Source organism: Lethenteron reissneri, chromosome 32 (genome assembly GCF_015708825.2).
Source record: "Lethenteron reissneri isolate LAM-NWPU_2019-01 chromosome 32, ASM1570882v1, whole genome shotgun sequence".
Classification (NCBI taxonomy): Eukaryota; Metazoa; Chordata; class Hyperoartia; order Petromyzontiformes; family Petromyzontidae; genus Lethenteron; species Lethenteron reissneri.
Window position 1 is genome coordinate 8774111 of NC_083810.1, and position 20994 is coordinate 8795104.

Sequence of the window (20994 nt, forward strand, 5' to 3'; positions counted from 1 at the left end):
CTGAATTATATTCACTTCCCCACCCCCCTCCCCCATCTCCGCCCCCCGCGGTTGTCCCTGTAGCCAAATCACGCCGACAACCAAAGGCGTGCAAGCCCAAGAAGATGATCCGCATGGAAGGAAAGGCGGTGGTGCAGGTGGCCTGCAACAACGGCAGCAGCGCGCTGGTGACGCGCGAAGGAGAGCTCTACACATTCGGGAAAGACGCGGTGTACTCAGACGCCACTGGTAACGATACACCCGGCATCAGTAGTGTGGCGTGGTTGGAATGGACCCTGGTGCCAGAATAATGATCAGTGCTTGGATAGGTGACTGCTGAGCTTGCCCGGTGCAGTATGAGTGGGTCTGCTAGGTGTTCTGAAATGGCAAAGTCTTACCCTCCTCATGTGTGTGAGATTTTTTGTCTGTGCATAGTGAATATTCACATTGCTTTCAAATTCTTAAAACTGCAGGCTGTGTTTTTGGGATGCATATTCGGCCGATACGGTAAAGAGAATAAAACAAATGTTAAGCCATGTACTTGGAGCACTGTGGGCCACTCTAGTGGTGTGACCACTACGGCCTCCTGTGATTGTCACTTTCTTTGACCTGAAATGGGGTTCAACCCTCCCTGCCTCGTCCCACCACTCTTTTCTCCTCTCCCCTCCTCTCCCTGCCCCTCCTCCACCCAACCACCCTTCCTTGCTTGCGTCACTTTCCTCGCCCATCACCGCTCCCCTCGCCATCGCTCTGCACCCCTTCCTCGCCCACTCCAGGCCTCGTGAAGGAGCTGAGAGGCCAGACGGTGACGCAGGTGGCTCTGGGGAAGGCCCACGCCTGCGTTCTCACCAAGTCCGGCACCATGTGGACCTTCGGGGTCAACAACAAGGGCCAGTGCGGCCGCGACACCGGCACCAACGCGCACGGGAGCAAGGGTGGGTGATGCCGGCTGGAGTGGCAGCGGCAAACAATGCGCCTAAGAGGCCATCAGAATATTTATTTATACTGGAGGCATCCGATGAGCTATAAAGTTCTTTTTCACAGATATCCATGGTAGCATGGCTAACATGGGAACTTTTCCAGGGGGGTTCTTTAATGAGTTGGTGATCTTCACCATGAACTCGAGAATCTTTGTAAATATGCTTCTTCCCAAAGCGCACTTTGTCTTTTGATAGTGCCTAACCAATGCCAATATTTCCAACCATTGTGTCCATGCTAACACCAACCCTGAAGCTAAGTGGTAACCGTAATCATCGGCCACGATCTGTCCGCTGCTGGATGAAGGCGTCTCTCATGGGCTTGCGATGAACCACTCCACCGGTTCGAATGAAGAGACAATCTTATTTGAAATTAAGTTGGATTTTAGGATCAGTGAAAATTAACAGTAGACCTATATCCCTTACACGGAGCTGATTTCATTACTCCGTCTTCACAGGAAACGTCTTCATGCGTGTGTTTTTACTCTTTCCCCAGCCCTAACCGTGAAGCTTACCCTTAAACTTGACCCCTTACTCCCTGACCCCTTCCTATAAAATGAATGACTAATCTAACTTTACCCCTAACCCAAACATGACTCCATCCCTAACGTTAAGTCTGAAGTCACAAATAAAAGTGATGCATTAATCAAATGATCATTGTGGCAGTGCTCATCTCCTGTTTAAAGCCCTGAGCCATTGGTGGAAATTCCACATTCTTATGGCAGATGTAATTGTATCCGTTAGACAGCCATGGTGGAATCCTCGCAAGGCGCTACTCATGTGATCAACGCCAGAGGGATGATGGGCTGAGTCAATTCCCAACCGGGGTCTGACCTCGCAACGTTTCCGATTGCGACGTTACCCTGACTCTTGAACCTAAACCAGAACACTACTCCACCCTTCCCGCGCCGACCCTCCGATTAGCATGGTTGTCTACGTATAGTTGCGAAAGAAGTTCAACAACAACAACACAAATGGTGGTGACATCACCTAGGTGCTTGTGCCAGGCCGTGTGCACTTTAAGGCCACGTGAAGCGTCGAAGTTCAACTTGCATATAACTCTGACCCTAACCCCAACACGCGTGGCCTCCTGCAGGTGCCGGCACGGAGCCGCAGGCCGTGGCGGCAATGGAGGAGGACTTGGAGGAGGAGGGGGACGAGGACCGCCAGGCTGCGGGGGGGGGCGGCGGGGTCGGCGGCGGCATTGGCGGCGCCGGAGCTGGTGGCGTTGCGGCCGGTGCCGTCATGTGCCCGCCCGGCACACACACGTGGAAGATGGAGCAGTGCATGGTGTGCACAGTGTGCGGGGAGTGCACGGGCTACGGCTCCAGCTGCGTCAGCAGCGGCCGAGCGGAACGCGCCCCTGGAACGTGAGTCCCGTGGCTCGTGACGTGGATCAACGGCCGTGTAAAATCGAACCTTTGTTGTTATCGTTGTTGCTATCGTTCTCTGGGCTTTCGTTGATGTCAGCAGCTTGAGTGATTATGGTCACCCCCGCCTGGTTCGTGTTGTGTTTACCCTCCATACCCTTGATTGTGTTTGTGTCTCTTCGATGTGTCTCATAGAATGTTTTAATGTTCATGCGGTTCACGATGTTCATCGTTGAGAGATGCAATTTGGTGAATGACTATGATAATAAATACAATTATCATGTATCTTGTGATTGGTGCCCCAAACACCACCTGCTCACAACCGCTGCCCCCTCCCCTAAACTTTCTACACTCCCATCGCCATTCTTCTAACCCACATGACCATCCCCTAATGTTCTCCACCCTCCATATGGCCCATCATCTTTGTCCCCTGTTAGTCGAATAAACTCGTGCTAAGTTGCAATGAACAGGCTTAAAGGCATCATGGTAAAAGCTGATGTTATTGGTCCTGCTTTTGCTGCTACCGCTGCTGTTGCTGCTTCTTATTTCTGCTGCTGATAATTCTCCTGCCACTAGTGCCGCCTCTGTTGATGCTGAAGCTGACACTGCTGATGATGCCGCTCGTGTTATGCCAGTGTTGGCGTTGTCGTACTACCGCTGTTGCTGCTTCTGGCGCTATTGCCGCCACCACCAATGCTCGCTCCTCCTCCTCTTGAGTCACCACCTTCTCCACTCCCACTCCCTCCCCCCAAGGCTGTGCGGCTGCGGCTCTGGCGACTCCGGCTGCGCCGAGTGCGGCTGCTGCAAGGCGTGCGCGCGCGAGCTGGATGGGCAGGAGGCGCGGCAGAGAGGCATCCTCGACGCCGTCAAGGAAATGATCCCGCTCGACATCATCATCGGTAGCGACCCTGTGGGGTTGGGGATCCCGGGGGGGCAGGGAGACCCGGGGGGGGCAGGGGGGCCCCGGGGCAGCGGCGGACCCCGAAGGGGGTGGAGGACCCCCAGGGGCAGGGAGGGGATCCTGGAGGGCAGGGACACCCGGAGACCGTCCCCCCGCCGGCTGTCCGCATCGGATCCGTTTTTGCGAATGGAGAATCCGGAACGTTTGTTCATCGGTTTGTCCATTCGTTTTGGCTCCTTGGAGATGGTGGTGTACATCACAGGTAGCGAACTTACAGCCACGGGGGCCAGACACGGCCCAGATCTTCATTTCACAAGGCACGCAGTCACGTGAGGCCCTACCGCTCCGAAACGGCCGGCAAACATTCTGTGATCATCGTGTATTAGGAGCTATATCGGACCTAGCAAAACAAGGCTAATTTTACAGTGGCTCAGTCACTTCTGCCACTGCAAGGGTGGGGGGGGGGCCCTCTTACACAGTGACACAAGTGGCTGAGGTGCGTGTTCCACATGTGGCCCACCACAAACCGGGGTCGCTCCATTCGGCTCTTTGTTTACAGCAATTTGTTAATCCGCTGCTTGATGAAGGCCTCCTCCCCCCACCCCCCACGCTGTCAAAGTTCTGTTTATTTGTATTCACCCTGATTTTTTTATTTCACCTTTATTTAATCAGGTAAAACAACCCTTGAGTTTAAAATCCTATTTTGTGCCGGGCACCTGGCAAGAAGTCAGCAACAATAAATCACCACATACATACACACACAGTACGAAATAGTACAACACAAAACATTAAAAACAATTACAATGGTCAATGACATTTTCTTCTATCAGACAGTGATCCCCTCTTCTCCATTGCATTGAACATTTCGTAGTTGATTTCACCTGCCTCGCTCTTGCCTGTTTGACATCCCCATTGCATGCATTGGCTTGGTCCAAAGCCACTTGACTGCCGTTTAAAATTTTAGATTTTCGCTTCCGTCACTTTGTGTTGCTGCATGCGTCACGCTGTTATTTGTTTTGCGTGTTTGCCCCCCTGCCCCTGCTCCCCCTGCTTCCCCCCCCCATTTTTTGCGTTTTGCCCCCGTAGGTTCTGTTGCCCAGGGCATAAACATAGAGGAGCGTCTTCCCTTCAAATTGGATGATAAGAAACTTGCTGTACCTAAAAACCACAGGCTGGAGGGGGGACAAGGTACGCATGACACAAGTCTGGCTGCTCTAAAAACAATCGCAGGGCAGCGCCGATGCTCGTTGACCGAACGTTCCGTTTTACGTCGGCGCCTGGTCCCGGTGCGTTTGGCGGATCGGCTGCAAAGCGCCTCTGAGTTCGCGGCATTGTGTTGGTTGGTGCATGGCTTATTTTTGTGCATTTGTGTGGAACGGTGGCGCAGTGGTTCGCGCGCTGCGTTGCTAAAGACAGCCGTTGAGTTTGATTCCCTTTCATGGCTGGCCACCCCACACTCTGCTGGCCTCAATAGGTGCTCGCTAACAGCCCTTGACATAACAGTCATTTCAAAGACTGCAACCGGGGGATCTTCGTGAGCGGGGAACGTTGTCGTGGGTGGTTTGTGTACCGCTCTGCAAATCCAGCAACCTGAGTTTGATTCCTGACCAAGGCTAACATCAATCAATCTTTATTTTACGTGCTAATATTACCCTCAATAAAGTAGGTGCATCAGTGCACATTACAGCAGCACGGGAACGGTATACGAGGGGGGGGGGGCATGCAGCAACAGGAATGAGAAAAGAAACCCGTCAGGACCTCAGCGGCCGACAGAGCAGAGTAAATTGCAAACGCGTGCAAAATAAAGTGCAACCGTGCGCAACGAATAGCACATTAGAAAGGTAAGCAGTAAATAAAATAAATAATAAGTAAAGACACCTATTCAGACTTGGAATCGAGACACTCGTCGCGTTTCAGACGTCCGTGGCAATGCAATAACAGAAGTTGTTCTGGGCCTTCTCTAGGTTGACTCAGCCTTAAATATGAGCCTCATCATCATTGCGGGTACAAACGTGGCTAGTTGTAGAGGTGGCCACACAGCCTCTGTGCGCCACGCTTGCTGGTTTTAGGAGATGCTTGCTCACATGACTTGCCCATGTCGGCTTATAGACTGTACGTGCCGCCTTTTTGTCTGCCAAGTGGCGATGTTTACACACCGCACCAAGTACTCAATTGAGGCTGAGTCGACCTAGGGAAGGCCCAGGACCGGTTCAGATTATCGTCACTGGTGTTGACCGTGAGTCTAACTACCGCTCCCGAAATATATACGCATGACCACATGCAATGAGAATGCGGTGGTGTAGGGAGTTCACGCACTGCGCTACAATCTCAGTCAACTCCTTTTGATTCCCAGTCGTGCATAACATCAGTTACACGTTTTACCTAAGCCAGTTCGTGGACCTTCCCGAGGTTTATTTGGCTTGAAATGAGTACCAGCCGCTTTACATGAACTTAAGCACTGTTTCTGGCTACACCACCAATCGCGTGGCAGTGCCAACCCTTAACAGATGCTCGCTAATAGCATTCGTTCGTGCAGTTTTTCTGCCTAAATGGGGGCGGGTTATTTTGCACTGTTTGCGTGCGAGTGTTCGTCTGTGTGTTTGTGGGCGTGCAATTAGGCGCGTGTGAGAGTGTCTTTTTAGGGAATGCAAATCCGATATGTTTTTGATAATTTCATTCATGAGCGTTGCTTAATTTTTCCTTTGCTTTAGCCGATGTGAAAATTAATCATTCTTGCCGTGAAAGAGTCAAAGCATGACGGCCCTTTCACTGTAAGCGAGCATAGATTGCCTGTGGCTGATCAAATGAAATTGGGCCGTGTGTTCCATGGCACTCGACCTCTTAGCTCAAAATTGATGAGCATTTTCAAAACCTGTTGGGTCTGGGACAGAAATGAAACACACTTACACGGTCAATAATTTAAACGCACATCTGCATAGCGGCTCTACGCTGGCTTTTACTGATTCTACCGCTTGTTGTTCGGCACCATGTCGGACGTTTGAGCTCCCTCCGGTTTGGCCCACGTGTGTACAAATTACAAAAGCGAATATATAACATCGGCTGGCCCAGCGTCAAAACGTGTCGCTGATACGTTCCGATCCGGGAGAAATTCCCAGCCATATGGAACGAAACGTCAGACATCGTGCTGAATGGCATTTAGCGGCAGAACCTGAGAACACATTGGAGAGAGAGTGGTACAGCAGCACAGTCACGGGAAAGTCTCGGCAGCGTTACACATCTGCATACCGTGTTTACATTAATGTATATGGCATTTAAAAATTATTGTAAGTTTAAAGATTTATTTTTAATATACACTGCATCACCGAGCGTTAACGCGGCTATAAATATATGCACGTAAGGGAATGTGTATAATCTTGTGTATTATTAACGAGCTGCGTGTAATTGCACTGCCGTTGATGGTAATCAGGTTTCCGCGCCGCCTTGGCAGCTGCTGCTGGGCCGTGATTAACGATCGCCCCCACATGGCTGCGAAATGCACCGGCGATGGTGCCGGTTTGTGTCCACAAGCTTGCGGTTTTTAAGATCCACACTTTGAGCAAGATTGGTATCGTGACCTATATAAGCATACGTTACAATGTTTATTTGTATAGCATCTTCATATTTGACCGCATTCCAAGAAGCTGTAAAGAAAGTGTGAGAATATATTAGGAGATCTTGAGCCCTTGGCTTAAATAGGGCAGAGAGTTAACAGCACGGATGGCAGGGGAGAAAGGAGTCTAGGTTAAGGCCTTGGGAATTTGCCCCATTATTGCAATTTATTCCTCTGCCCCAAATAAATGATCCACTGAACATCTTGGTTAACTAAATGCTTTGTCCACTGAATACCCTTATTAGTTGATCACCCAATCCACAGAATTCCACGTTCACCATAAACCTGATCCACCATATGCCCGTTGGTGCCATCAGCTGCTCAGACTCTAAACAAAATCACACACTTTATTTAAACCAGGAGCACACACCCACTGATACAGAATACCTCCGATTATCAAGGTTAGCTGGTGTTAAAGTACACGGCGTGTTCTTTGCCATGCCTGACCTTTATTTCTGTTTAAATTAAATTGCCGCGTCTCGCCCTTCATCACCAGGCAGCGTTGCCTCCCTCCCTGCGCCCGAGCGTGATTGTGTGCATGCGTGCAGCTCGCGAATTAACAGCCTAATCCTCTTTAGCTTGTCAGCGATCACTCGTGGCTTAATTACACGACTAGCTCAGAGCCAGGGCATTGTGAGTGAGCTGATTGAGGGTGGGGGGTGGGTGCCTGGGTGGGTGAATGGGTAGGGGGGCGAGCGTGAAGAGGCATGCGCTAACCTCGACCACACGCAAGCGGCCGTTTTGGCACCGGTTGCGGTTGTTCTCCTGCTGCGGTGAAAACCGTAGCGCGCGGACCGGCTATGGCAATTTGAAATGCGCGGCATGTGCCGTTCACAGCTGGGAATCCCTCTGCCGGTTAGCCGATGTTGGCAGCGAAATGCACCGTGTGCAGAATGGAAAGAGCACAGTGCAAAATGAATGCATGCATGAGCAGACGTGTACCTCTCTCTGCCTAAGGTTTGAGGGTAACAGCAACTCATTAATCAATAACTGCCCAAAAATAAAAACACGTGTCATATATTCGTTTTTGGCAACTGCCCTTCCTTCATAGCACATGGGTGAAAATAGTGACTTGCTGAATAATAGGCAAGCAAGGATCCACTCTCTGATTCCAGCTGTGATATTGAAATGGCAAAATCAACAAGGGTCGACCGAGCTCATGTAGCCAGTCAAGAACATCATCAGACGTGGAATTCACTTTTTGTTCGTCGTAGGTGAGGCTTCTGCCCATTGTGGGTTGATCTCGTGAGTGATCCTCTTCTATCCCATTCCATTTGTGAATCATTAACTAATGATTGTCTTGCCTTGGGCCGTTCTCTAGCACGGCGGGTTGCACTGCCCTGCGAGAGATCCAAATAACTTCTTCATCTTTCGACGCAACGCCGCCAGCAAAAAATTAGGATAAACAATTGGAGGCAGATTACATAGTTATAATAAATGAACAATAGGAGTTATGACAAAAATGAGAAACGTTTCAGTCAAAGCCTGTTCAGAAGAAAAACAAAATGGACTAAAAACGCCTTACCTGAGTTCTGCCTAACCGTCTGCAACCATCTGCATGGCCTGTCACTGCTGTCGTACCTGTCAGAGATGTGTGGACCAGTGGTCGTCCAAGAACACCGGTGAAGTCAGCCAAGCACGGGGACCCATGTCGTGCCACCGATGACAAATTCCCTGTGCGGGCTCCGTTCTTTCTCAGTCGCTGGACCCACTGCCTGAAACTCGCCACTAAAGCAGCTTAGGGACTAAAAACGTCCCTCTCTGTCACCTTGCAACCATGCAGCTCGCTATTGGTGTTGCCACAAGATAGCACGTTCTTTAAAAGTCTCATTACTAATAATGCTTATGAAAACTCCCCCCCCACCCCCCCATCAGTGGTTAAATCGCCCAGTGGCAGAGTCTCATCTCGGCCGTGTTGTGTGCCGGAGCGTTGCAGAAGGCGATGGAGAGAAGGGGGAGAAGGATGCGAGCAAGACGACGACCTACCCCCCGGGACTGCTCCACTTCGGATTCGGCCTCAACGAGCCGAGGGCTGCCCAGGTGTCCTGTGGTTTCCACCACTCAGGTGTGCGGGTGGCCAGTCTCTCTCCTTACACTCGGGTACAATGCGGATTGACGTCGCGTCTATATGCCGCCGCGTCTCAACACGCTGCAGAAAAAGTTGAGCTCATAGACCCACACAGAGTTTTCTGTCCTTCCCTGCACCTCCGATTAGCATCGTTAGCTATGTACGGTGCGAAAGAAGTTCAACATACATACATAGTCTTCACAGAGACTCGTATACAATGCAATTTGTATTTACATGGCATGTTAATGCTGCCGTATCTCAACAAGCTGTAGAGAAGCGGTGGGAATATATATTACAGCCCTCTGGCAGTGCACTGCTGGATTAGATAAATCACTTTTGAATCGTTAAAAATTATATTTAAAAACAAGTAACTCCAAGTTTATATATGGGTTCTAATCTCTGTTGGCATAAAAATCCAGCGGTGAAAATACTACCTTCCTATACAGGACCATGACTATTAACTTCTCAAAGTGGTATATATTTTATCAACCCTGGAAGAGATAATGCCAATGAGCTGAGTCAAACTCTAACCCCCAACCGTGATCATGAAGTTCGTCATTTTTATCCTGTGCTGACATCTTTGCAGAGGATTGGCGTTATGCAACATTTCTCACTTCCACCAGTCTCCATGCGTTCATGCTCCGAATTCCGGTCTTTTTGCTGACGTCAATAGTTTCCTTGGTCTTCCACGTCATCTCTATCCACATGTGACTACTTCGTATTCACAATGTTTTAAAATGACCTCCAGGTTTGCGGATGATACGTCCGATAATTTCATCTTGCGATATAACCACAGCGCATAAAATATTTCAAGCGACTTCAGCGACAGTCAATGGGTTTGCTCACGTAATTTGTGTCGTGAAACTCTCCGCCACCCAATGCAGCCAAACACATTGATTTGTCACGTGTCTTATGAGCGTTTTTAACCCCGAAATTATTTTTTGTAGGTATGTTAAACTTCTTTTTCTCCGTATGTAGGCAACCATGCTTATCCAAATAAGTTGTAAGGACATTTCTCACAGCGAAATTTTGAAATTAGATGCGACTTTTCGCTTTAAATTGTGCAAATCATCTTCTGGGCAAAACAAAACAATACATTTGGAGACATCACCACGTGGCCTAAACAAAAAATATATTGTGTCTCATAATATTGGCTGTTAAAACCTAATGTGTTAAGTTACAGTCATTGATTGGTTATTGTATCGTGTGTGTGTGTGTATGCGATCCTTCCTGTGGTAGTGGTGCTCATGGAGAGTGGGGAGGTGTTCACGTTTGGCTACGGGCAGTATGGCCAGCTCGGGCTTGGAGACTGCAACCCCAGGCAAGAATCGATGCGCACACAAAAACAACAACAACAACAACAGTGATGGCAACATCACCACAGTGCTTGTGCCAGGCTAGGTGTGCTCTGAGGGCCTTCTCGTGAAGTGTGGAAGTCTCACTGACAGAAATTCAAGGGACAGACTCGGGTGTCATGGGTTAACAGACTGAGATGGCTGGCAGATGCACCACCTGTGTTACGCACTGTGCCAACTGGCTGTGTTTTAGCGCACGCACACACACACACATAGAGCCATCTGGTCCAATGGTAAAAAGCGCTGCTAATACCAATGAGAATTTCTGTTCGAGCCAATGGCGATGCAGTATTGGGCATGTGAACAGGAATTAAAACCCTAAAACATCCATTCTAGCTCCTAGCCGTGCACAGTGGCAGACAGCAGTGGTGCAGTGGTTAGCAGAGTGCACTAAGAATCCAGCCAGTTGAGTTCGATTGCCTGCGTCGACAATCATCATTGGCGAGTGATTATCGGAATTAGTCCTGGGCAATTCCCTAGGTCGACTGAGCCTTAAATGTAACACCTGACCTTAGCGTTTAAACATCGGCACCGTGCAGCCCAAAGGTTTGGCGGGACGCGACGGCGCCAGCCACGCCGCGTCACGCCATCGTGTGCCGTGCAATCCTTTAATCGGCGCTCGCTGACGGCACTTTGCCCCAACAATCCGCGCACGTGCAGGTTCTGCCCGACGCTGGTGCCGCTGCCGGAGCGCAGCGTGCAGGTGGTGGCCGGTGGGAACCACTCGGCGGCCCTGCTTGCCGACGGCTCGGTGCACACCTTCGGCAGTTTCTCGGTGAGCGGCGCGTGGTCGCTACAATGTGGTGCTTGCGTGTCCTTGAGTTCTCGTCAGTTTTTGGTGAGCCGGGTTGCTCTTGGAAATGAGGTGATCCTCCTCCCCCCCCCCACCATCATCTATTTGAGCTTCTCACCTGGTTCGACAAAATAAACTTGCAGGTATGTACTGTATGTTGAACTTCTTTCACACCGTACGTAGCCAACCGTGCTAATCGGAGGCGCGGGAAACTGGTTTCCGAGCGAGAAACAAAGCAAATGATGAGGAAGTTGGGTGTTGGCGCTGTTACTTGCAATAGCGCAAGGCTCTCACGGAGGAAGTTGCTGTGTTTCACAGATAATTACAATCTGCAGTGGTTTCACACTTTGGAGCGATGTGGCTGTTCCTATACCCAGTTCGCTAACTGGCAAGTCATTTTCAAGATTGGCAATTTTTGGACCGTTCACTACGAAGCGGACGGCTCATATAATTATTACACCCACGGTATTAACCAAGATTGCCAGTGGGCTCTAACTGCGAACCAAAGAGAATTGGATATTATCGGGCGGCAGGGGTTTGATACCCGAGGTTTTTCTCCTCTGGTTCTGCATCGGCTTCCCCTGTTCTCCTTTTTCCTCCTATGAGCTAAAAAAAACTATGCAAGGTAACTGATATTGCATCCCAGCTCTGAAAAATGTACATGAAAATTCCTAGATTGGGATTGCACATAGCAGCATCGCTCGGCCACTGCGAAAACTCGACAGGGACCCCCCCTGAAAAAAAAGGTTCTCTCGACTCGGCGAGGCTTTCCTGCTCAAACGAGCACAGCAACGACAACAATAATCAAGCAACAATAATAGCAATCTCGTTTGTACGTTGCATTTCACCCCCAATGCCCGTTACGCACCGTGGCGCTCCTCCGCCCCTGTTGCTGTCGTCAGAAGGGGCAGCTGGGCCGCCCCATCCTCGAGGTGGCCATGTGGAACGCCACCCCGGCCGCCATCCCCAACGTCGGCGCCAGGTTCGGGCGCAAGGCGGCGTGGATCGGCGCCAGCGGAGACCAGACGTTCATGCGGATCGACGAGGCGCTCATCAACGCTCACGTCCTCGCCAAGTCCGAGATCTTCGCCAGCAGGAACATCATTGGTGCGTTCAGCAGTCGCGCGGGGTTGCTTACTACAGCACCTTGGGTAGCCAACTGCCGGGAATCTAACTCGGGTGTCCGGGTTCGTGGCACAATGCGTCAAACCAAATTGTGTTGGCGTGCTTTTTGTTTAGGCTGACATGGGTTGTCGTGCATGGAATGAAACGGGGCTCCACTTCCTCCCTGCCCTGTAAATTGTTATCCCTGTATTAGACGAGTGTGTGGCCCTCTGGCCCATGGGCCGCATTGCATTTGCGCCTCCTGCATACTGGATGTTTGTATGTTGAACTTTTTTCGCACCATACGTAGGCAACCGTGCTAATCAAAGGTGTGAGGATAGCTATGCCGCTGCCCATAAACTCGCATAAGCCCTCGACTCACGTAGGGCGTGTGGTCGAGACTAATGACGGAGTGGCAGCCGGAGGAGGGAGTACTCCCAGAGCACGTCCACCGTCGAGTTTAGGCGGACGTCGGCCCGCAGCACGGCGTGAGATGACGACGGTGACGGAGATATTGCAAGACCTCCTTCGGCAGCGGGTTAAATCGTGCCTGCTTACGGCGGTAACGATGGCGAGCGCGTGAACTGCTGCTGACGTTTTCCGCCCGCGCGCTAGGCCTGCTGCCCTCTGAGGCCGGAGTCCCCGCGCCCTTCAAGTGCCTGCTCATCAACAAGGCGGACGGCAGCTGCCGCACCTACAACGACGTGGAGCAGGAGGAGCTGCTCGGCTCGGCCGTGTGTCTCGACCCCGTCTACGACGTCCTCTGGAGGTCGGCCACACACCACTCTTGTTGCCTGCCCTGCCGCCAGATGTTTTTAATGCTTTCCGACTGTGGTTGAAAATGTTTACGCGTTAGCGCTGTTCGTCAATTCGTCCGTACGGGAGGGGGTGGGCGGGGGGTCACTTTAATGTTGCAAAGATGATGCGATGTGAATGAACCTGTAGCATAAACTTATGTTGCTATTATGGACTTACCCCATTTTAAGCCAGCGAAATTGATCAAAGGGTTGTCTAAAACTAGGAGAGGCAAAACAGAGCAAAAAGTACTGTTTGCAAATACGTCAATGCGTTTCGCCTTGACGGCTTCCATACTGTTAACGAAACACTTTGGAAGACAAATGCATTTTGGAAAACGTCGCTGTGCCCGCGTATCCCTGTCTCACCGTGTCGCTGTGCCGCGGGGGGCAGGTTCACGCCGGGCTCGGGCGAGGTGTGCTGCTACAATGCCGTGGCCGCCGATGCTCGGCTATCGGCGCTGCCGGAGCTTCAGCGGCGTTACAGCGTGCTGGCGCCGGAGCTGGCACTGCCCGTGGGATCACACGCCTCTACCACGCGATCGCACGCCGCCCTGCATGTCCTCGGTGAGCGCCGGAAAGAGGGAGGTAGGGTGGGTGGGTTTATGGGTGGGTAGGTAATTTGGTGGGTGGGTGAGATGGTGGGTTAGTTAGTGGCTATGCGAGTCTAGTTGTGCGGTTTTAATGGACTGCGTGTGCCATCATACAGGCTGTCTGGACACGCTGACCGCCATGCAGGACCTGAAGCTTGGCATTTCCAGCGCCGAGGAGGAAACGCCCGCCGTCGCCAAACTCTACACCAAGGACGACTACAACGTGGTCAACCGCTTCGAGAGTAAGTCGCCCGCCAGACAGACTGCCAGTTTGTGCTACCCTGGTGAGGGTGAGCAGGAGATAGTTATGGGAGGCAGTGGGGGCCATAGGACTGTGTGGTTTGGTCGGCTGTGCAGACAGGAGGTGATTGAGTTTATAACCAGTCAACTTGGCAGAGAGGTTTCTAGGCAGTGTGGCTTTGGGGTCAGAAAGAAATGTGGTTTGGTCGGCAGAGGGTTTGGTAGGGATGGGTAGTGATTGTTTTTATAAGCCGGTGAGAATGACGGCTTCTCGGGGGCCGAAAGACCATGTGGTTTAGTAGGCGGTGCGGTTGGTGGGTCGGGTGGGTTCAGAGGCAGTTGAGGATGGGTGGCGGTTGGGTTGGTAGGCACTGCAGTCTAGAAGGCGGCAGGGCTCGCAGGCCAAGTGAGAGTCATGCGTCGGCAATGCGCGGTTCTGCGAACCTCCCGAATCTCGTGCTCGTGTCGGCGTGCAGGCCACGGAGGAGGCTGGGGCTACTCGGCTCACTCGTTGGAAGCTATCCGTTTCGCGGCCGACACCGACATCCTGCTCGGCGGGTTCGGTCTCTTCGGCGGCCGCGGGGAGTACACCGCCAAGATCAAGGTGAGGAGTCGCACGCACGTGCGGGGCCACCGCTCATGGCCGATCGTACCGTCGACTAAAGAGCTCGGCCGTGGCCGATAGTGAGATTGATTGTAGGTTAACGTCTGTGCTATTGTGTTGCATCCGCTTACGTTGAGAGACAGAGAGAGGATCGTCTGCATCAGAGTACATGTGCAAGTTAGGGTCGTCATATTGACCATTAAGAAAAGTAAGTGGGCTTGGGCTAAACCCGTCGCTGAAAGGAATGCTTGGCCGGTGGTCAAGACTAATAATGGAGTAAGAGCAAAGGCTGGGATTCCTGCACTTCTGGTTCCACATTCCTTCATCACTGGTTCCATGTATCGGATCCAGAATCAGAATCTTTATTTATCCTGGAGAATCCGATGAGCTATGAAGCTCTTTTTCACAGGTGCTGCGCACTGATTACACGCCTACACACATACACCCCGGTACTAGGTTCTCAGCTTGGTCAGCAAAAGAACTCTGAACTTGAAACCTATTTGTGTGCGTGCAGATGTTCGAGCTGGGCCCGGAGGGCGGAGAGCACGAGACGGATGGGGACCTGCTGGCCGAGACCGACGTCCTGGGCTACGATTGCGCCGCACGGTACTGGCGGGCAGGAATGGGTTCCCTCGCACTGCTTCTACCACCACTGCCCACCACCACCCGTTCTCTCCTCTCCCTCTCCTTGGTCTGTTCACTTTCAAGTGTGACGATTCGGTTTTACGAGTATTCACCAGCAAACTAGATTAATATCTGATCAGCTGCCCGTGCGAGCGCGGGGACATGTGTGTTGGTGGTTTTTAACCAGTGGTGAAAATTTAAGCCAGGTCACCAATGCCTGCACACACAAAAAAAACACCATCGTATTAAATTTAGCTCTGCACTGAATTTGGCTAAATTCCAGCTCTGAGAATTAAATAATATCGGTTTGAATGTCATACTATGATGATTACTCTCCATCGCAAGGCAAGTGGGAAATTTCTGCCCTCTCCTCTGTGTGGACCAGAGATTATTTGCAGGGATCTCGGCGCTAGCTCTGCAGTATCTGCTTCCGCGGGTCGTTATCTAACACAGGGTGATGTGCATCTCTGCAAGAGATCCGGGTCGTTATCTAACACAGGGTGATGTGCATCTCTGCGAGAGATCCGAATTGATACTTGGTCTCATGACGTGATGCCGGAAGCACAATTAGACTAACATTTGCGGAAAAAAATACAAATAAAATGAAGGCAGCAGACTACTTCAAGAGCCATTGACCGATTTACTAACCTTGCCATGAACAGCTGAACATGGCCGGCAAACTCCCCTATGCTGTTTAAGGTGTGCATGTTGAGACTTTTTGCCGTGTGTGCCCACAGAGAGAAGTACGCGATGATGTTCGAAGAGCCGGTGCTGCTGCAGGCCGGCTGGTGGTACGTGGCGTGGGCTCGCGTCTCTGGTCCCAGCAGCGACTGCGGCTCGCACGGCCAGCCGACCATCACCACGGACGACGGGTGGGTGCCACAGCGCTCGCCGGCAACGACCGCTGGCCGCCAGGCAGCACTACCACTGCGAGAGCAAACGCTGGGGAAACACTGCCACCGCCTCTTGTCTGTCCAGCTTACGTGTGGTGGGATTTTTCCGGTCCTGCCTGTTCGCTCACACATGCCCACGGCCGAGACATCCCAATGCAGCGAGCGCCTTGCAAGAAAGTCCTGGAAGGAAAGCGAGGCTTTGCTCCGTAAACAAATGACATTGTCGCGATAATTTTCACTTTGCCACATCTCTTTGCAGGGTCGTGTTTCAGTTCAAGGGCTCGAAAAAGTCCAACAACGGAACAGATGTGAATGCTGGGCAAATTCCTCAGCTGCTGTACAGGTGTGTGGCACGATGAAATAACATTTGGCGCTGTAATAGGTGCTTGCTATAACAGCACTTGCCCCAACAGTGCATGTATTCTGAAAGGCAGCTGTGTGTGTGTGTGTCATTGAGAGATTGTGATTAAACGTGGATACAATTGGAACGTGGGGGTGCTGTGGTTAACATGCTGTGCTCTGACCCCGATAATCTGGGTTGGATTCCGAGCCGTGATGTGTGTTTCTTAAATTCCTGGACACGGCTCATGTGAAAGTGGTTGCAAAGACTTTTCCTTGGTCTCCCTTAAGGTCAACGCAACCTGGTGAAGTGTGAAAACATCAGTGTGCCAGGCTTTTGTGCTGTCCACACCACTTACCCGTGCACCTTTCTTGGCCTTCGTAAGTGCTCGCTTAACAGCACTTGCTGGCGGCTGTATGGGGGATCTCTGTGTATCCGTGTGTCTGTGTGTCTTGTGTCCAGACTCCCATCGCACGACAACAGCTCGGGGAAGGGCAAGCCTCAGAGCTTGGAGCCAGTACACATCCTGCGGCGCTCCTTCTCGCGCACCGTCTCACCCGTACGTACCGGTGCCCGTGCACGCCACCCTTGAGGTTTACATCACGTGATTTTCTGGTCACGCCACCTATAATAATCTAAACAAATATGTGTATCTTCTTGGTTCTTTCGGTAAAGTCCCGTAGAAGGGAAATAATTAAATAATAAAAATAAAACATTATCAAATACAATTCTCACGACGTTTCGGCCACAAAGCAAGCAGCCGTCCTTCGGTGAAGAACAGGGCTGTCGGAAAGACACCGACTGAATGAACACCACCAAGCTTGGCAGCGTATATTTAAGCTAGGTTAGACAAATATGTGTAACTCTCATCATGCCCAGTGCTGTAAAGTGCAGTCTCCAACTCTTATTATCCGCTCTATCTCTTTGGGTTATCTGTGTACTATGACGGTCCATTGCCCAAAACGTTGCCAATTATATATTTTTATAGTTTATTTTATTTTATCTGTAAATTGTAGAGCAGCGGTGCGGCAGTTAGTTCTCTGTGCTATGAGCCTCCCATAGCTCCCTCTGGTGGAGAGCCCTTCAACACAGCAAGCAGCAGCTGGGCCCGCCCCTTCACCACCACCTCCTGACTTGTCGCTGCGCCCAGGAATGCTTCGAGGCGCTGCTGCGCGTGCTGCAGTGGAGCTGGAGCACGCTGACGGCCGGGCTGCAGGAGCTGGGTGCCGTCACGGGCTTCACGAGGACCGCCACGCTGCTGGACCTGGAGCGGCTGGTCTTCCTGGCGTCCGCGTGCCTCCGGCTGCTGCGCGTGTTTGTGTGCGAGATCTACCCCAGCGTGGGTGGGTAGCGCGTCCGTGTGCGCCACGCGTGTACACGCCCCACATTGGTGGACGTGCGCCGTGCGCGTGTGTACAAACCCACAGAGGTCTGGACGCATGTGCACGTGTACAAACTGACGTGCGTGTACAAACCCGCATAGGTGGACGCACGCATTTGTACAAAAGCACATGTGTACAAGCGGCACTCTAATCACCGCGCCATCACTCTTCCAGTAAGCGTAGCCAACAGGCAAATTCAGAGTTGACATTCACGCGTGATGTAAGTCGCAAAAAATCGACCTTTCTAAGTTAACTTTTAAACAGTCTACGTTTGGCCTTTCAAAAGCTGTTTAATACTGCATATACAATAATGATGCTGGGCAGAGAATTGCAGCCTTGGCAAGCCAATAAACACGTATGTATGTGTTAGTGTTCATATGGCCTTTAGAAATCATGCTTCGCAGTGATATTCACACATCAGTGCTGTTCGTTTATCCACTACGGTTGGTTATTATTTACCGGCATCTCGCGAGGCTCTGTAATAACGAGGCCTACTGCTACAATTGCGGAATGAAAGGGCAGCTAGGAAGCGTATCTTTGTGCCTCTCGCATCACACGCAAAAAATCACGCCCACCCCACACTGCACACAACATATCACCTGCGTGTGTTGGTGAAGGTGGGGCCCAAAGACCGCTTCATATATCACTCGTTGCTGATTTTAGCCGTGGCCGCAAATTTAGTAAGCTGTCTACAGTGCATTGACACAGACAAAGATCCCCCCGTGTAGCCTGTAACAGACTGTTGGGGTCGATGAAGGCTGGCATGGCACACGAGTTTGGTGGGTTGTCAAGACCACACCCGGCCACCTTTGTGTCTCCTCGGTGCGAATGTTGTTTACATACATACGAGGTACTCATTTATGGATGAGCCTACCTAAGGGAGGCAATTTACTGTGATTTGAATGTCTCATTCATTTGTGAAACGTCTAAAACATTAATGGAAGCCTCACCAATGGTTAACTAAGGATGGGCAGTCATTATGAAACAGTGCAGCACACATACACACGCACAGAGGAGTTAAAGCGTCATTTACAGCTAACGTCGAAAAATAAACCTGACCCGAGTGCCGGCTGGGTTTGGTGGTCAGTGCGCGCCTCCCAGACGGCGTCAAACCGGCGCTGGAGGAGACCTCCAAGCTCGCCGAGTGCGTGGGCAACACCAGGTGCTTGCTGCAAAAGATCCTGGGCGACGAGACGCAGGCCCGTGCCGTCAGGCCGCGGCGGGACGAGCGGGGCCGCCCCGCCGGCTCGGGCGACACGGCGGCGGTGGTGCCGGGAAAGCCGGCCAGGCACGAGCGGGCGGACGGGCCGGAGGGCCTGCTGGAGGCAGTGCTGCAGGAGTGCCACAGCACGTTCACGGCATGCTTCCACGCCTTCTACCCGACGCCGGCGCTGCAGTGGGCCTGCCTCTGCGACCTGCTCACGTCCGTGGACAAGGTGCGGACACAGAGGGGGAGTGTGCGTTGGGAGTGCCTTCTCTCGTCGTTCGCTATTATTACAATAGTTGTAACAGCGATTTGCATTCTGAAGAAATGTTGCAGGGCCATATCTGACTATGACTGCACTGAAGGCATCTTTGTTATCACAAGTTGCTGGTATGAATGATGAGCTGCGTACGACCAAAAAGACTGTGATCTTTTTATTATTTTTTGAGCTCGTAGTTCAGGACAGGTTTTGTGTTTTGTCTCTTTCTTTAACATATACCAATTTTCCACCCACATTCCTCGTCATATCCAACGCGTGACATTCTCCTTTTGTCTCTCCATCTCCCTGATATTCTCTCCATCTCTACATCTTCTTCCCTGTCTCCCCCAATCCCTCCCATCTGTCCACCCACAGGGGTCCCCGTCCGTGCCGCGGCGAGGGCGCCTGCTCGCCGCCATAATGTCGGCGCTGTGCCACGCTACGGTGCGCCTGGGCTCCATCCTGCCCGTCGCCTACCAGCGGGAATCCCAGCGTCCGCGCCAGCAGCAGCTGCAGCAGCAGCACAACAACCAGCACCAGCAACAGCAACACAGCAACCACCACCACCACAACCTCCAGCACCAGCAGCAGAACAACCAGCAGGTGTTGGCGGCCAGCGGCGGCGGCGCCGGCCTGGGCACGGAGAACGAGCTGGCGGCCGGCCACCGCTTTCCCGTGCTGGTGGCGCACATGGAGAAGCTGGCGCAGGTGGAGGAGGGCGTGGCGTGTGAGCGGCCCAGCTTCGCCGACGTGCTCGAGCACATGCTGCAGATCGTCACGTCGCCCGTGCGCGAGCGGCTCGTGAGGGTCGGCGCCGGGGTCACGAGGTCAGAGAAGCTGGCCCCGCCGCCCCGTGCGCTGCCCGGCCCGCTCGGTGGTGGTGGCGGAGGCGGCGCACAGCACCACTCTCCGCTGCTGGTGTCGCACGCCTGCGGCCTGCTCGCCAGCCTCGTCAGCGAGCTCACCGCCGCCGCCCTCGGCTCGGAGGTGCGTCGGCTACGGGGGTTCACTGATGGCCGTGTCCTGGCGCTCAGCCGGCTCCGATGCGGGGTTTGACAGCAGTTTCAACCGACCTGCGTATCGTATACTCGCGTAGCATGCGCGACGTAGCCATGTGCCGTGTTCCCATATGCTTTGTCGTGTATACCGATGTTGCAAGACCCACGTCCCGTACGCCAGTGTGCCAATATCCCGTGCCTCCTGTGTGCGGCGTGCAGGGCGAGGGCCCCAGCGCGATGCACGCGGCTCGCGCCTCTCCGAGCCGCTTTGCCCGCACGAGCCAGGGCCGCAGCTGGAACACGGGGAACGGCTCGCCGGACGCGGTGTGCTTCAGCGTGGACCGGCCCGGCGTCGTGGCGTGCGGCTTCTGTGTGTACGGCGGCGGCGGCGTCCACGAGTATGAGCTGGAGATGCTCGTCGACGACGTGAGTTGGCCGGTGCCGGGCGGTGCGGCGCGTGGCCCCCCACGGCAGGTAGGTTCCGGCGTAACGCCGGCAAAAATTAACGTGCCAAACGTACTGATGTTGTACCGCAAATTATTACCACACAAGGCAACCAAACCCGAGTCCTACCTTTAACCCAACCGCACGAGTCAACAACATCGTAGTCATAACTCATATGAGTGGACCAGACCATAGTCTTGCCAGAAATCATAACCACATCAGTCAACCTCACCATAATCCTTTCCCAAGCCATACCGACATTAACCAACCCAGACAATCGACTTACCAAATCCCTAACCAAACTAGTCAACCTACAAAGAGTCCTGAGACTCAGTGGCACCCTCCTAGATAATAACCATTTATGATTATTCCTCTTTTTGCTATTCCTTCATACTTTGTTCACCTAAGGCAATGGTTGTGCATTAGATGCTCTGAATATATGCTGTAGACCAGATATCAGAA

At 52.3% G+C, this 20994-nt stretch overlaps 1 protein-coding gene across 1 annotated transcript in view; it reads left to right on the forward strand.

Annotated features, from left to right (window-relative positions):
- The window catches only part of MYCBP2 (MYC binding protein 2), a 121312-nt gene that overhangs the window by 39777 nt on the left and 60541 nt on the right, over positions 1-20994 (forward strand). The window contains 21 exon segments of the mRNA XM_061563890.1: positions 64-228; positions 756-914; positions 2053-2326; positions 3080-3225; positions 4314-4415; positions 8774-8902; positions 10145-10226; positions 10921-11035; positions 11956-12160; positions 12773-12926; positions 13346-13518; positions 13661-13786; positions 14261-14388; positions 14903-14994; positions 15750-15884; positions 16165-16248; positions 16708-16804; positions 17396-17588; positions 18729-19063; positions 19466-20077; positions 20308-20514. Of these exon segments, the coding sequence (XP_061419874.1) occupies positions 64-228; positions 756-914; positions 2053-2326; positions 3080-3225; positions 4314-4415; positions 8774-8902; positions 10145-10226; positions 10921-11035; positions 11956-12160; positions 12773-12926; positions 13346-13518; positions 13661-13786; positions 14261-14388; positions 14903-14994; positions 15750-15884; positions 16165-16248; positions 16708-16804; positions 17396-17588; positions 18729-19063; positions 19466-20077; positions 20308-20514 (3713 nt within the window).